Here is a 17,244-nt window from a genome sequence, read left to right as displayed (position 1 = left end):
TGGTTTCCTGGGCCCATAAAGATTGGCTAATATAAGAAAAGAGAGTTGTTTACCTATTGTTGAATTTCAATTTCCTTCCCATGATCTCATCGTCTCCCTTCGTTTAACATGTAAGAAGAAGAGAAGATGTTTCTGATCAACTTCTTGCAGTTATGAGATGCATTATAAATATATTTAAACCATGTTTTAATCTTTTGGCCTTATCAACTTTTTTTTTCCTTATCAACTTTTAACACAACATTAAGGAGGCTAGTTAAGAATGCATTTTAAAGAGAAACATCTGGATTTTACTTAAAGGAAACTTGTGTTTGATGTGTGGTACCTGAGCTTCTGAGGTGTCCAAAGAGAAGCATAGAAAAGAGATTGGAAACAGAAGGTGACAGTGTTGAAAAGACTTTATTTCATGCATTATGAGTATGTGAAAAGATGGCTGAGTCAGTCTATTTTATATAGTGGATCATGTTCCAGTCTCCATGTACAGTTTCTGCATCAGGATAAAATATAACAGGGCACCTGAGTGGCTCAGTGGTTGAGCTTCTGCCTTTGGCTCAGGTCATGGGATGGACTTCCTGCATGGAGCCTGCTTCTCCCTCTGCCTGTGTCTTTGCCTCTCTCTGTGTGTCTCTCATGAATAAATAAACAAAATCTTTAAAAAATGATGAAATATGACACAGTCATACCAGATCATGTAGCTCACCTTGTATTTAAAGAAACAACCATCTTATTTTAATGCCCAAGAAACCATGTATGGAAACCAAGTATCAGAAATTCTTTTATTTTCAAAATGTGGTGGTTAAAAGTCTGGTAGTCACACAAAACCTCTTTCTTCCTTTGGCCTGGTTAGTATGTGATGTAGAAGGAAAAGTGGATGGGGTGCCTTTGTGACAAGGTGAGGCAAAGGCAGCAGAGAAAGCCCAGGCTTTCTTGAGGATGGGGGGTGACGGGCAGAGCTGGCTGGCTGGATAACACTCAGGAGAATACAGAGAAGGAGGAGACACAAAACTCCCGGACTTCGTCCTGACTCCATTCTCCATCCTTCCAGCAGCAGGTAGACACAGAGAAAGTTGAGAGTGAGATTCAAGACAGCTCAATGTTCTCTTCAGCTGCCTTTGGGTCAGTTCTTTTGGTTTGTTTGTTTGTTTTGTTTTTAATATTTTATTTATTTGAGAGAAAGCAAGAGAGAGAGAAAGAACATGAGCAGGAGGGCAGGGACAGAGGGAGAAGCAGACTCCCTGCTGAGCAGGGAACAGGACTCCAGAACTCTGGGAGGCAGACACTTAACCGACTGAGCCACCCAGGTGCCCCTAACTCAATTCTCAGTGTAAGATAATACTTATTATCTTTCCATTGGGCATAATGTTTGATGGAATTATATAAATTTCGAAATAGAGGAATCCTTATATATTACCTTGACCAAACACTCTCATTCCGAAGTCCAAAAACGCCTAAGTTCACAGAGCTGTACTCCTTTGCCTCCTTCTTTTCTGGTAAGATTGCCCTTTTTGGCGAGTAAAGAGCCTTGGGAGAAGCATTGAGTGGCATTATGCAGGAGGTGGACACACCTCTACTCCAGCAGCGTAGCTGAATCATCTCTGTGGGTAGTAGTGTCAGTGGGAGTCAGAATGCGGATGGGATAGATTGCCCAGGCTTGGATGTGTTGATTCTCACTGACTCATTCATACAGAGCTTGCTAAAGAAGCATGAAGCGTTGGAAAATGACTTTGCTGTCCATGAGACCCGAGTGAAAGGTATATGTGCTCAAGGAGAAGACATCTTGAATGAGGTGAGCAACTCGGGGATTCCAGGCCAAGCTCATTTTCCAAAAGGGATTGGTCCAAATACAGAATCATGAGCAGTGCTAAATCACACTGAATTTTAATTTCTGCCTAAGCTGCCTTGCTTTTGCTCTGAGCAAGTAATTACCTATTCAGTCGCTGCTTTTTGTAAATTATTTTTTTCAAGTTCTTGTAGGGATACCTCTCAGATGTCCTTCAATCCTTTCTTGACCCTCCTACTCATTGTATGCAGGACATGGCATTTATAAAGGTCTTATGACATGCTTTGGTTGTAGAGTGTTGCAAAAATGTGAAGAAGTTTCTTCATATGCCTGTAGGGAGAGGACCAGATTGAAACTTCTTTGTGACTTGAGAATCATTTTTTTATTTAATGCTTGTTTTTACAAACCCTCACTGGTCTAAGTGCTATACCAAGAACCTTGGACAGAGGGGACTCCAACTAAAAAGGCCACAATAATGTGGACAAACACAAGTAGATCTCCCAAATGCTAGAGTGGAAATAACCATCCTGGGCATGGAGGAAAAATATGGTAAGTGCACTAGACCCAGAGGACAGTAGCTATGTATTTGGAATGAGAGACATGGCACCTTTTTATCATGCTAAAGAATTCCAGCTTCTAGCCCTAGACATCCACCCACGTATCTGTCCCTCCTCTCCCCTCCACCTTGATGTCGCAGGAGAAAAGTCAGCAGAAGGAGAAGATTTCTGCCAAGATAGAGTCTCTGAAAGAAAAGATCCCTTCTCTGTTCAGGGCAATAGATGCTTGGAAGTTGCAACTGGAAGATGATTACGCCTTTCAGCAGTTTAACTGGAAGGCTGACGTGGTGGAGGCCTGGATAGGTATGACGTGTGAGGAACAGGGTCCTTGGATGTCAGAAATGCTGGTAAATTCCATGGATAGAAAGGCTCTGGGCTTTTCTCACTTCCCATGGGAAGAGAGATACTCCGTCCTCACCCACTCCTACCTTTTCTGGACACAGTTACACTCTCATGTGCACACCTGCCCCAGAAAGCTTGCTGATGGGTGACTGAGGACCAGAATTCCAGAAAACACATTTTTGAGGAATTGGTGATTTCATGAGCCATGCAAAACATTCTAAAATACAGTGTGTTTGATCACTCGCAATTTATGTCTAATCTGCACTTTCCCTTTGGTTTTCAAAACACGCAGCGGTTCCCTTGGCCCTAGCTCTGTTCCCGTCACTGCTATGCTGCAAAGTCCAGAGAAACCATCCATCCATCCCCGCTGCTCCCATATTCCAATCAATGATCCATTCCCAGAGTCAGGACACTCTCGTAGGACTTAGAGTAAATATTTCTTTTCTCCTCAGCAAGGCCAACTCAAGAGCAACTACCTTCCCCTCTAATCAATCCCCTTTGCTCTCTAGCTGAGAAGGAAGCAAGCCTGAAGACCAACGGCAATAGTACAGACCTCGCCGCCTCCCTCACCCTCCTGGCAAAGCAGGTGAGAACAGGGCAGCTCCTGGCCCACATTCATGGAAGCTGAACACTAGGATTATCCCATTCCCCGATTCTGTGGTTATTATCTGTAGGCTCTGATGTATCACTTTCATTTTTTAAAAATTTGTCTTTATTATATCTTTATATTATATTCCATTAATATCTTTTTATATCTTTATCATTTTATTTTACTCTCTCTGGGGTTAACTTATCTTTTTAAAACATTTCTTGAGGTGGTTCTTTAGATCGCCAAATATTTGGCCATTCTGCTTTTCTAGCATCTTCATGTAAGGATATAAATTTCCCTCTAAGCAGAGCTTTACCTGCACCTCATAATTTCATATGTGACTTCTGCTATTATCACTCAGTTAAAATGTTTCTGTTATTTCTAATTTCTGGTTTAACCCACTGGTTATTCCATAGTGTATTTTGCTAAATTTCTAAATGTTTGGGAATTTTCTTATTATCTTTTTTGGCATTTATAGCTAGTTTAATTCCACTTTGTTTTAAAAACACATTCTATATTATTCTAGAAGCTTGATTTACATCCACCAAATGGGCCGTTTTGGTAAATAGTCTATGTACAGTTGAAAAGGATGTGTATTTTACAGTGGTTTATATTACCTGCCAGATATTGGTTGTTAATCATGTTATTTAAATACTTTGTTATTTTTATATATTTTGAAGCTAGGTTTAAAGTTGTGTTGACATTTACAATTATAAATTACCTTGATGAATTGATACTTTTAATCATGAAATTTTTTTTCTAATAATAATCCTTGGTTTAAAGTTTTCTTTTTCATGTACTAGAGAACTAGGCTTTTTGTTTTGTTTTGTGTTTGAAGTGTATACCTATTTCCATCCTTTGGTTGTTGTTTTTTTTCTTTTTTTACATTTATGTCTTTATATTTTATTTCTTTGTTGCTGATTTGATACACTTATATGCTGCAAAATGATTACCATTGTAGCACTAGCTGACACCTCCATTCCATCACGTAATCACTACTTCTTTTTTGTGGTGAGAACATTTCAAATCTATTCTCTTAACAAGTTTCAAGTATATAATACTTACTGTTCTATTAGCTGTATATTAGATTCTCAGAACTAGCCATTCTTTTAGTCGGAAGTTTCTATCCTTTGACCAATATCTCATTTCCCCCACCCTCCAGCCCTTGGCAACCACCCGTCTCCTCTGTTTCTCTAAGTTTGGCTCTTCTAGATTCCACTTGCGAGTGATATCAAATAGCATTTGTCTTTCTCTGTCTGACTAACTTCATTTAATGTAGGCTCTCAAATTTCATGCAAATTGTCACAAATGGCAGGATTTCCTCCCATCTCATGGTTGAATAATGTTCCATTTTACACACACACATACACACGCACATCACATTTTTGTCATCTGGCCATTTGTTGATAGACACTCAGGTTGTTTCCATGTCTAGGCTAATGTGAATGATGTTGCAGTGAACATGGACGTGTGGAGTGTCTTTATATTTTAGATGTGTCTCCTAAAATCTCACAGAGTTGAGTGTTGTTTAGTTATCAAATTTGATCATTTTACTGGAATAGTGAGTCCATTTACATTTAAAGTAGCGTAACTCATGAATTTTGATTGAGTTATAATTTAACACTTCCATCCCTCATCCAACCCCTACTGTTTGGCCAGGGACTGAAATAATTCAAGGCTTCAAGGCATAATTTTTTTTTTGACTTGCCTTTTTCAATTAGCTCTTACTACTGGGGCCTTTTATGGGTCCAACTGAATCCCTTTCACTGAGGCTAGTCCTCTTTGTGTCCTCAACTCAGCACTGTAAGACTATTGAGGAGGCTGCTTAGCATATTTGACTCCTCATTACTGTTTTTCTGCTTGGCTTCTGGGACTCCTGTCCTTTATAGTTTAGGGAGCTGTAGATGCCATGAAGGAAAACAGGCAGAAGGTTGAACCAGCTTTTCTGCGGTGCTTATTCCATAGCTGCTCAAGTCCTGGCTGCCTGGTTCCCCAGAAACTGTCTCTTTAGTTTCATGAGATCATCAAGAGCTCTGAGCAGCTGCCTTTCCCTCAGTTGCTTGGTCTGTGTGGTCCACACGTCCTAGGGAAGTAATATCCAGAAAATATTACTCTGAATTTACTACTACTTCATCTCTCTAGAGTTTTGATTCCTTGAGGTATAGTTTCCCGAGTTGCATTCTGATCTCTTTCAAACAGCTGATGTTTTGTACCTTTATCCAGCAATTAAAGTTGTTCTCATAGGAAGAACTGGTTAAATACAAGCCACCCTGTTAAAGCTGGAAGTGTAGTACCCAGAATTTTGTGATTTTGATATCGACACCACACACACGCAAATGACTGTGCAACTGGCCCCTGTAAGAGGTCTGTTGTCAACGTGTGTACTTTCAAGATCTCTAGTAGTGTACTGCTTCTAATCAGAACACAAAATCTAACAGGGTATGTACAGGAGTCTTAGGATGTGAGCTGTAGGAAGCATTTAGTTTTGACTCAAAAAAAGGAGATCATATCGTTCTCCAATATTCCCTTAGTATTAATTTTATACCTAACCTATGCTCTGACTCCAAAACATGCATCTACCAGAACTTAGCCATAATTCCAACCACAAATGTTCACTTAAATCTCTAAGTTATGTTTCCTTTTGCTTGGTCCTCACTCTGATTCTTTCCTAGACCTTACCTTGTTCATAATAAAAATCTGGTGGAACCCAGGTGTGAATGGCCCCTGGGAATCTACCTTGTTTCTCTGTTCACAGCCTCTCTTTGGGTCTTTCCCAGGACACACTGGATGCCAGTCTGCAGAGCTTCCAGCAAGACAGACTGTCAAAGATAACTGACCTAAAAGACCAACTGGTGGCTGCTCAGCACAGCCAGACCAAAGCCATTGAGGAGCGCCATGATGCTCTGCTGAGGCGCTGGGAACAGCTGCTGGAGGCCTCTGCAGCCCACAGACAGAACTTGCTAGAGAAGCAGCTGCCCCTACAGAAGGTAAAAAAATAAAATAAAAAATACAATTTCGAAAAAGTCATGATCAGGCTTCAATTATCTGTATATTAGTCATGGAATCCAGAAATAGTACTGGAACTACTGTTTGGATCGTCTGTAGACATTTGAGTGAGTGCATGAAAAAGATCAGGAAGGGATTCTTATTGAACAAGAAGTAATCAGGGTGTTTTTAGACTGATAAGAAGGGTTTTTTTTTAGCGAATTTGTCAGTTACCCAGCTGACTTGAGATGAAAGTCAGACACATCATAGAAGGACAAAAATGGTCCCCCTAGCATATGGAAAAACTAAGCTGGCAGGCAGGAGGCAAGGCTTTCCTTACACTTTTCTCTAACCCAAATAAAAGGAGCACTTGACAAATAGAATTTGAATTCTCATCTTGTGTTCACCTTTCCTAGCTGGGAGACCTTGTACCTGTCACTTCACATCTCTGAACCTTGATTCCTCCATTAATGAAATAGGATCGCATTACCACTGGCTTCTGCGTTATGACGACTAAGAGAGATAATGGATCTGAAAATGCAATGCAAACCACTAAGCTCTATATAGGCTTAAGTGATGAAAATGTTCTTTTTAGTCGTGGCTGCTAAAGGTATTGGATGTTGATCATAAAAAAATATCACTAATAGAAGGAAGTCAGGATGCTCAGTGAAATTACTGAGCATTCCTAGACTGTAAGAAATGTGGCACCGGGCAGCAAGTAAAGGTAGGCAGTTAGGGGAACTAGGAAACAAACACACAGATAAAAATTAGTCAGTCTGGACCCTTAGCTAATTACTCTACTGAAGGGCTTGGTACTTACACAAATAAGTCTTAAGTGAAAAATTAAATCGATTTATGGGCAACTTTACACACATATATATATGCATTCAATATAGAAAGACACCTGGCATTCTGATTCCATTTGTCCTAATTTTCAAACTAACAAGAGTTTGTTATTTGATTTATTTTTATTTTTATTTATTATTTTTTTATTGGAGTTCAATTTGCCAACATATAGCATAACACCCAGTGCTCATCCCATCAAGTGCCCCCCCTCAGTGCCCATCACCCAGTCACCCCCACCCCCTGTCCGAGGTTTGTTATTTGAGTTCTTGATTGTAAAATCTGTGTAAAATACTCAGATGATCCAACAACGTAAAGTACTTTACAGGCTTTTGTGTCTTTCCCGTGTAGGGGCCAGTTCAGCTTTCTCTGTATTAGTCTATTTTAGCAGAGATTGCTGACGTGAGTACAAGGTAAGATGTAATGGTGTAATACCTTTGTAATCCCTCTTCCATGGGGGCCAATTTTCTCCTCTTTAACCTCCAAATTTGGGGATGAAAACTCATTTTCACATTTGTCTCAGATAAATCTCTTGAGAAACACAAGCTGCCGACCCTAAATCTATGATACATTTTAAATCTACAACTACTCTTGCTCACTTACTCTTTGGAACAATCTGTACCATTTCTCTTGTTCAGAAATCCAGACAATTCAGTCATTTGGAGCATCTGGATAACTCCAGATGGTAACGTAGGGCTAAGGGTACAGATTAGAGGTCGGGAACTAGGTTGAGGCCTGAACATGTCTTAGGAGGAAGGCAGGAAAAGAGCTCAGAGACAAAGAGACACCGGAGGGGCCTGGTCTGCAGGAGAGCAGAGGAGGGAAAGAAGCAGCAAACAGAGAATGAGAGAGACAGGCCTAACCCGTCAATGATCCGTGTAGTCAGTGATTCATGCCTTCATTCATTGAACGCCTGCTGTTGCATGTTTGCCACATGCAAAAAATCAGGGCAGAGACTTCGAGATAAGAAATTGTGCAGGCTTATCACCGAAAACAGCCCTTGCTTCTCTTGGATTCTTGGTCCTAAAACAACTCTGGGAGTCCTTCAGCCTCCTTATTTGTAGATAACGGAGGACTTGACTCATTTCACACCGGGGCCAGGGCCCGGGCTGGCGCCTCACATGCACCTGCCTGCCCACTGAGTGCATGTGCTCGGCGGTTTCAGTTCTGCTGTCTGGGAGAGCTGACCCTGAAAGTATTTGAGTATGGTTTTTGGGTGGTTTTAGGGGTTTTCTTTTTGTTATTGTTGTTGTTTTATCCTGTTTTCTCTTTTGTGGAGGGGCTTTATCGGGAAAGATGGAGGTGACTTTTTTCTCTGCAGGCTGAGGAGCTGTTCATGGAATTTGCACACAAGGCTTCCGTTTTCAACCACTGGTGTGAGAACGCCGAGGAGGACCTCTCGGAGCCTGTGCACTGTGTCTCCCTGAACGAGGTCCGGCAGCTGCAGAAGGACCACGAGGCCTTCCTGGCCTCCTTGGCTGAGGCACAGTCTGACTTCAACTATTTGCTGGAGCTAGACCAGCAGATTAAGGCCTTAAATGTGCCCTCCAGCCCTTACACCTGGTTAACAATGGAGGTGCTAGAGAAGTTCTGGAAGCACCTATCTGAGGTCATCAAGGTAAAGGCACATGGCAGAGACTTTCTTTCACTCTGGTGAGCGTGACTGCCTAATTTATTATAGAAGTTGGGGGAGGGGGGGACTTTTGAGAAAGAAACGACACAATTAATAACGACGCCAGGACAGCAGTCGTGAGAAAATTTTGAAAATACGTTCACAGCGGGTGTAGCCCTACACCCCAGGGTTCAGACACTCTCCTGCCTCTGGGTGTGAGCAGTGAACCGGGGAAGCAAACACAGGCTCCAGGAGGTGTTTCCAAACATGGGATGTGAAAGTTCATGAGGTTCATATGTATGTTCACAGCCTATAGATTGCCCCCCACCCCAGGCACTCCTTATTTTATACATAACTCCAAAGTGCCTTTTTTTATATGCTTGTGTATTATTTTCATCTGTCTATAAAGATATTCATCATAGAAACTATGGAAAACATTAAAAAACAAAGAAAAGTTTTACCAAAATATCGCCAATTTAAATGGCAACTCTTGTTACTACTTTTCCCTTTATGGCCACTTTTATGTTCACTTAAATGAAGTTTTCACCCAGAAAAAAAAAAATGAGAAGAGGTATGATTTGCCTTTAGTATTAGTGTATTTGCCACTGGGCTTGGTCTTAGAGACACCTGCAAGTACTCATGGGGCGGGGCGTGAGGGAGCTTCCTTCCCCTTTGGAGGCCAGGAGGAAACACGAGCACGGAGCACATGCTTCCGGAAGACACTTAGATTGAGGGGAGGGCAGGTGTGCAGCTGAGCCTAGGAACCAGCTATTTTACTGCAAAGACAGGTCTTCGATGTTCACGCCACTGTCTGTGATGTGGGGCTTTAGGAGCGGGAGCAGGAGCTACAAAAGGAGGAGGAGAGACAAGTCAAGAACTTTGAGATGTGCCAGGAGTTTGAGCAGAATGCCAGCGCCTTCCTTCAGTGGATCTTGGAGACCAGGTGCGCAGCGCTGCCTCTAAAGCCATGATCCCTGCGTCGCCACAGGGATGAAATCCATATCTGAGGGGAGCGGGAGGGGGTCCTGCAGCAGTTATGCTGTTCCAAAATCACCAAATCCTGTCTGTCCATTTCATTGGGAATTGATGTTTTTCTAAATCAGTCCTTGCAAAATCAAGAAACAAGAATGCGATGCCACTGCCCATTGTGTACACTTCTATAATCTCTCCTAGACACTCTCATTTTTTTTCCTTTTGACTGTACTTAAAGTCTAAAATGATACAGTCCCTTATGTCTACACTCTACAAAGTGCTTCCACACCCACTACCTCCCTTAACCCCCAGAGCGACCTTGAAAATTGTACAGAGCGGGTCTGATTAGCTCTGCCTCCGAGTGCGGAAGGAAGTTCAATGGGCAAACGGACTTGCTCAAGGTCACATAGGATTTCATTGGCATGACCAAAGGCAGAGCCTGCCGAGAGCACCTGCTATGAAGCTCTGGTGCTGCCTGACATACAACTGTGGTGAGAATCACTGAGATACTACGTGCTGGTTGCTCTTACCAAAGGCGGAATGTCTTATACGTGAAAATAGCATTTGTCGCATCTTCTGGGGCAAATGACCTGGAAAAGAAGAAATGTCGAGAGTTGTAATACATTAGAACAACTGTCAAAGCTGTTAGGCCCCATCCAGTAGGTGGGTCAGGAATGTGGAGTTTTGAGAGTGAAAGCGGTGGTTTAGACCATCTGTGATACATATACTGTTTCTACAAACTCAAAAAGGAGAAACCAGGTGATGAGCAAGAGGAAATCCTGTGTCACAGCTAAAAGTCATCCGGCAGAAAGCAGAGGAAGCACAGTTCATCCTCCTGTGCCCCGGGTTTTGTCCCCCATCCCCTGGCAGCATGCCCAGCACCGAGTACATCACGTGACTCCTGAGCTCCTCATCCTAAGACAGAGCTTCTCAGGGAGGGAGGGATGCTGGGAGCAGGGGCAAAACTCGTTCCTGTTAGATTTAGAATATTTCATAAATCTGAGGAAAGAAGATCAGTGAAGGAATTTGTGTTAACTTGTGCTTTCTCTCTCTCTCTCTCTTTTTTTTTTTTTTTTTCTCTTTTCTGATTCCTGTTCCGGACTCCCGTGTCCAGGGCTTATTTTCTGGACGGGTCAGTATTTTACGTTATCGTGTTTGTTTTGTTATATTGTTCTCGAAGACGAATAATAAGGAAGGCTTAGCACTGAGGCATCTTTCATCATCATCCCCCTCACCATCAGGTTGAGATGGTGCCCAAATGGATGGTGCGGAGTGGAAAGAGGAGCGCAGGCCGTATCAGCCTGCCTTCAGCCCACTAGAGGGAGTCATGTCCTCATTAGATGGCGGGTATGTTTGAGAGGAAGAACCCAGAGGAAGGTGTAGAAGCCTTCTCCCAGACACAGAAGGACCAGGGCAGACCTTCCTTCTCTTCTCATCTGCCTAGCAACCTGCCAATTGGCAGAAGGGTTCAGTCTTGTGAAAATCCGGTGTGAAAATTCATTTCAGAGAGGCCGTGTAATAGACGTACAAGTAGAGAAATGTAGAATGTCAGAATTGGTGAGTCTGGGTGGAATACTGACCTCTGATGCTATGAAAAACATTTCCCTCTCGTTCTTAACTAGGTCTTTGCTCAAAGAAACAGGAACTCTGGAATCCCAGTTGGAAGCAAATAAAGTAAGTGATGTTTGCTTGGCTGAGGATGGTGCCAGAATCACAAAGAGTGTGAGGAAGACCGCGTAAAGGCAACCCTAAGAGTACTTTTAGGCAAACTCCTTGGCCTTGAGGTCAAGAACGTAAGAGTCTAGTCCCAACCCTGCCAGCAATTTGCATTCTAGCCATTGGCCGCCGCTTCACCAGCACGGACATTAGTTTAGCTCAGTCACATTAATTTCCGTGTCTCTGCAATGGAATTCATTAATTCCCTGCATCGCAGAGTCGCTGCAAGACACTAAGAAAGAAAACAGACGCAGAAGCTATCATCATTTGACATGATAATATAATTAAATCCAGATGGTCTCTCAAGAGCTGAGCGTAGCAATGGGCTGGAACAGTGTTTTTTAACCTTATTTTCTATTGTCCCACCTCGAGAACATTTAATTAATTAAATCCAACTCCTCCCTAATGAAAGAACTTCAGTAATAAAGAGTAAGATGTTGTCAGGTAGGACCGATCTCTGGAGGGCCACACGCTATTGTACCATGTAAGGTGCTTAGTATTTCCACCCATCCCCCTCCTCGGAACCCATTCACTCCTCCCCTACTCGAGACAAATACTTCCCTGTTGAGAAAGCATGACCTGCATGGAGGCGATGGGCAGAGGATGTGCCTGGACAACAGGTGCATCCTGGGGAAGTCGGCCTGAGTGGCTGCAGGGGAGTTGGCAGCAGTTCAGCCACAATCCCCAGAGCAGATAACCTATGGCACAGATCCCTGGGAGCGGGCCACGCAGGCATGCTGGGAATGCTCCTCCCCTCTTCCACAGCATATAACTACTAGCTCTTGGGGCACCTGGGGGGCTCAGTGGCTGAGCATCTGCCTTCTGCTCAGAGTATGACCCCGGGGTCCTGGGATTGAGTCCCACATTGGGCTCCCCTCAGGGAGTCTGCTTCTCCCTCTGCCTGTGTCTCTGTCCCTGTCTCTGTGTCTCTCATGAATAAATAAATAAGATCATGTATATCTATATCTATCTACAGGTATATATATATCTACAGGTATGTATATATATATATATCTACAGGTATATATATATATATATATATATATATATATATATATATATTAAGCTCTTAGGTTTATATATTACAGATGACCAGAATGGCAGGGGTCACATCACCTAAACTTCCCACCATCACATAAACGAGGAATACAGAAGCGGATTTCCTGAGCAGTTCCTTTTACCCAGAGGACAGGACGAGTCCCGAGAATAATTTAAAAGGAGCAATTAGGAGAGACCCAACCTCCTCAGCTCCTAATCTCCTCTACCATCCCTTGGTTTGGAGCCGGTACCCTGCGTGACTGCTTCTCTCCTTCTTGTCTCTTCTAGCGGAAGCAGAAGGAGATCCAGGGCATGAAGCGCCAGCTGACCAAAATTGAGGATCTGGGAGACAGTTTGGAAGAGGCTCTGGTCCTGGACATCAAGTACAGCACTATTGGGCTGGCCCAGCAGTGGGACCAACTCCACCAGCTGGGGATGCGGATGCAGCACAACCTGGAACAGCAGATCCAAGCCAAGTACTGTGGACCCATGACCAGGGCTGGGCAGGGTGTGGGTGGTATCGGGTGTCAGAACTTAGCCCCAGGGGCTAGAGTTTGGGGTATTAGATGAAAGAGCTGCTTCAGAGATATCATCATCTCCAGAATCAAAACTCTCTTTCTCTCTCATGTCCCACAGAATATTTCTTTTTATATGGGAGTCTATTTTGAAACAGGAGATCGTGCTGCCATCCCCCTGAAGCTACTCATCACCCAGTAACTAAGAGTCCCTTCACCATCTTATGTGATCTCTCTGGGGAGCAATCCCTTTTGTAAAAGTCCCTCTCAAATGTCTAGACTGCAAGAAATATTCAAGGTGTAGAGCCAGAAGAGCAGAACTCGCTTGTTTGTTTGGGTATTTTTTCTAAATAAATTAATTAAATCAAAATAGCTTTAGGTCTAGGTAATAATGGCAGCATCATTGTCTAGATCAGGAATTGGCAAACTTTTCCTATAAAAAGAGTGATCATTAATGTGTCAGGTGTGCTGAGTCATGTGGTCTCTGTTGTAACTATTCACTCCACTGTCGTAGAGAGAACAGGCTGTTGACAGCCCACAAATTCATGAACGTGTCGATGTTTCAGTAAAATTCTATTTATGGACAATGGAACTTGAATTTCATGCAATTTTTATGTTTAATGAAGCACTTCCTCTTTTGAGGTAGCTCATTAAACTGTACAAAAGCAATGGCAGACGACATTTGGCCCATGGGCTATCGTTTGCCAACCCCTGAACTGGATGACCTGAGTAGTGTAATAACCACTAACATCCCTCTACATTCCAAATTCTGTGTCTTCTGCTATTTTTCTGTTTGATTTCATGAGCTAATTCATGTTTTTCTTTTCAGAGACACCATAGGTGTGAGTGAAGAGGCTCTGAAGGAGTTTAGCACAACCTATAAGTGAGTTTAACCTCATAGTTGATCAGCTCCTTGTTTTCCAACCCATTTGGAATGAATCTCCAAATAACTGATTTTTCCCCCTCACTGTTGGTGTGGTAGGATCTTGAATGAAGATCTAGATGTGTTAATTAACTTCAAGTCATGACTTTTACTATGTCTGTGAGATGCCTGGACTTCAGAAAATACATGCTCTCATTTTATTGGCAATATATTGGCAAAATGCTCAACATTTTATTGCCTTTGCTCCATTCACTGGGTTAAAAATCCTTCAGAAACACAGGCAAACTCCTAACTCAGTTTTCTGATGACCTGTGGACATGTTAAAGTCTCAGCTGATCCAAAAAGAACTGTTCTTCTCTGTTCTAACCTAGTTCTCTATTGAACTTGACAAAATATTTTTGTTCTTCAGACATTTTGATGAGAATCTGACAGGCCGCTTGAGCCACAAAGACTTCCGGTCCTGCCTGAGGGGGCTCAATTATTACTTGCCTATGGTGGAGGAGGATGAACCTGAGCCCAAGTTTGAGAAGTTCCTGGATGCTGTTGATCCAGGGAGGTAGGAAGAGGACCAAACATGAGACCACAGTAGGGAATGGGGTCTAGAGAAATGAACAGAGATTGAAATGATCCATGAAACAGGTAACTAACTCATCTTGAGAACAGGAAGATAGACCAGCAGACATGAATTGGGCCCTCATGGGATTAGCTCAGAAGCTCATGGCACTGTTCCAACTCTGGCACAGGCTCTAGTAATCTGCCCAATTCCTGATTTCTGTTTGATTTTTGAATCTCTGCTCATTCTGAAAATGGACCTCGATAGAAGAATCCTGCCATGTGTATAAGGTCCTAAGGTCCTGGATGATTTGGAGGCCGACCAGTGGGGGTGGGGTTGTTTGCTTGACGGGTGGAGTACAGTCTTGGAGGGATCCCTTCACTGTTGGGGACTGATTCTTTCTAATGCCAAGGATGAGAAGACCAGAAATAGAGGTCTTCAACTCAATTTGAAAAGTTTGAAGTGCCTGGGAAGGGGTGCTGATCAAGACTCCCAGACTGTGTGGAGAGTCCAGCCGGAGGGCTCACGTGGGTGTGGAGGCTGGGGCTTGGGAGGCAGCGTTTACTTAGCTGCAAGGGTGAGAAGCGTTGGGGCCAAAATAGAGATCACAGCCCACAATCTCAAGGAGGGGAGCCCATTTCTTCCACAGGAAGGGCTATGTTTCACTGGAGGACTACACCTCGTTCCTGATCGACAAGGAGTCAGAGAACATCAAGTCCAGCGATGAAATAGAGAATGCTTTCCAAGCCCTGGCAGAGGGCAAGGCCTATATTACCAAAGAGGACATGAAGCAGGTCAGATTCCGGTCTGCTCCCATGGCAATCCAAGCGTGCTTCTCTCGGGCCTGGCAGTCTACCATTAACAACTACCCTCCTCCACCCAGTTTTTCTGTTGTTGTTTTTGGCTCAGACATTGTCCTGCACAAGTTACCACTTGCTTTGCTCACCACTTCAGTTTATGTTGTCCCAGCATGAAAATTACAGTCATTCTCTAATGATTATAAGGGTCAATTCCAAACCTGAAGCTCAGTTTTTAAGGCTATCTCTTTAATAACCCAAATTTAGGAAATGGGATAAAGTGAGTAGTCAAAATGAGATGAGACTCCTAAGGTAAGGGCTCAGTTGAAAAGATGAGCTTGTCTTATTCATTAGACATTACAGATTCCTGAGAAGGTCCATGATAGGAACAGGGCTGGCTGCTGTTTCTCTGTCTCTCTGCCCCCTGGGGCCTGGGTATGGGGCCTATTGCCAGCCCCAAGGAGCCAGCTATTTTTAATCCCTATATCTTTATCTCTTTCCTTTTTGTTTCAGGCCCTAACCCCAGAACAAGTGCAGTTCTGTGCCTCCCATATGCAGCAGTACGAGGACCCACGAGGCCGAAGCCACCTCGCTGGCTACGACTATGTGGGTTTCACCAATTCGTTCTTTGGCAACTGATAAGCAGTTTTTCCCGAATCATAGAAACTCTTGGTGTGGTGGGAAGTACTGGTACTGAGGGAGGAAGAAAACAGGCAAGTATGGGGAGGGGGAGATAGGTGTGTATGTGTGTGTGTTAAAGCATTTGGAAACGTCTCAGGTTTGGGGGATAATAAGGCATTCACCGAGCTAGGGGAGAGGAAGCATCACAGGCTTATTTTGTATGCAACCCCCTACTCAGGGACCAAAGTCTCAATTTTTTATTTGTAAGGTTCTCCGCATCTATATTACTTTGTTTTGTTTTGATTTTGAAATAAAATATTTCCTTTTTTAAAAAAGTTCATTTGTTTGAGTATTTCTTTTTAATAGGGCAACGTGAAATCAAATGTTACTATATTTCTGAGAACCGTACTGTCCTCTAAACACAGGCAGCTAATTACACTGCAAACAAGAACCATGGCAGGAAGGATAAAGTCCAAGACGAGTTACAAAGAGTTTCTCTTGAGTTTTGGAATGCAGACAAATCCTTACATTTGAAAATGAAAGTATTTGACATTCTGGAGAACCCCAATATTTTAGTTCATCTGTAGAAGAAGAAGAAGACCTGTGTTCTTCTCAATCTGTCCCTTCTCCATCCTTCTCCATCAGAAAGGATGTCATTACTCTCAGAATGCCAAGGTTCTGGCGGGGCAGGGCTTCCTTTTGTCTTCCATGTCTCCACATTTTTTCTTACATTTTAATGTGATAAAAAGAATATTTGTTTTGATTGACTTCTGCCTCCTTTTAGACTAAGAGTCAGAATCATTTTAAAAAAGAAGAATTAAGAATAAACAAGGAGAGGGGGTGTTGTCTCCAAAGAGTGTTCAGGCCAATGCTGACGATCTGTCTGGACTTGGAAAAAGTCCATTGTATCATTTCCGGCAAGAATCCTGCGGTCACTATCTCTACCTTGTGTGACAACGTTGGTATCCTGTGAGGTCGCCGCCACCAGCCCATGGATAGGACCACTTACCTGGTCTCAGCCCCATCCTTCCCACAAAGGGAAGGACAAATGCTGTCCCAGGAGCCACTTAAATGAATTTTGGTTAAAACTACATCAAAGGGGCAACAAATAGGGCAGCTGCAAGCGTTGCTGTCTAGAACCTTCGAACAATCCTCAATGGCTATGTTGTGTGCACTGCTCTGGAGATTCTATATTAATCTTCACCTAAAGAGCCCTTTAAAACAGGTGCCACTCTCGTTTCATTCTACGGCTGAGAAATGGAGGCACAGAAAGGCAAGAAGCTCACTCTAGGTCGCATGCCTAAAATGTGGCAAGACTTTGACCTCAAGAAATCAAACTCCAGAGTCTCCAATCTTAATAGGCTGTCAGAGGGCCAGGAGTTGAGCATATGTGGTCATGTTCACATTAGAGGGGCCTCTGCTGTGTGTGTGTGTGTGTGTGTGT

At 43.1% G+C, this 17,244-nt stretch overlaps 1 protein-coding gene across 1 annotated transcript in view; it reads left to right on the top strand.

Annotated features, from left to right (window-relative positions):
* SPTA1 (spectrin alpha, erythrocytic 1) overlaps positions 1-16,135 on the top strand; it is a 66,768-nt gene extending 50,633 nt beyond the window's left edge. The window contains exons 40-52 of the mRNA XM_077886588.1: positions 1,685-1,783; positions 2,475-2,637; positions 3,186-3,262; positions 6,043-6,252; positions 8,415-8,711; positions 9,536-9,648; positions 10,792-10,809; positions 11,300-11,351; positions 12,720-12,907; positions 13,776-13,829; positions 14,239-14,385; positions 15,032-15,176; positions 15,693-16,135. Coding sequence (XP_077742714.1) covers positions 1,685-1,783; positions 2,475-2,637; positions 3,186-3,262; positions 6,043-6,252; positions 8,415-8,711; positions 9,536-9,648; positions 10,792-10,809; positions 11,300-11,351; positions 12,720-12,907; positions 13,776-13,829; positions 14,239-14,385; positions 15,032-15,176; positions 15,693-15,818 — 1,689 coding nt within the window. The 3' untranslated portion in view covers positions 15,819-16,135. The remainder of the gene's footprint in view (positions 1-1,684; positions 1,784-2,474; positions 2,638-3,185; positions 3,263-6,042; positions 6,253-8,414; positions 8,712-9,535; positions 9,649-10,791; positions 10,810-11,299; positions 11,352-12,719; positions 12,908-13,775; positions 13,830-14,238; positions 14,386-15,031; positions 15,177-15,692) is intronic.
* The last annotated feature ends 1,109 nt before the right edge of the window (positions 16,136-17,244 follow it).

Source organism: Canis aureus, chromosome 38 (genome assembly GCF_053574225.1).
Source record: "Canis aureus isolate CA01 chromosome 38, VMU_Caureus_v.1.0, whole genome shotgun sequence".
Lineage (NCBI taxonomy): Eukaryota > Metazoa > Chordata > Mammalia > Carnivora > Canidae > Canis > Canis aureus.
Note: the sequence above shows the minus strand (reverse complement) of the source record. Positions and strands in the feature narration are given on the sequence as shown.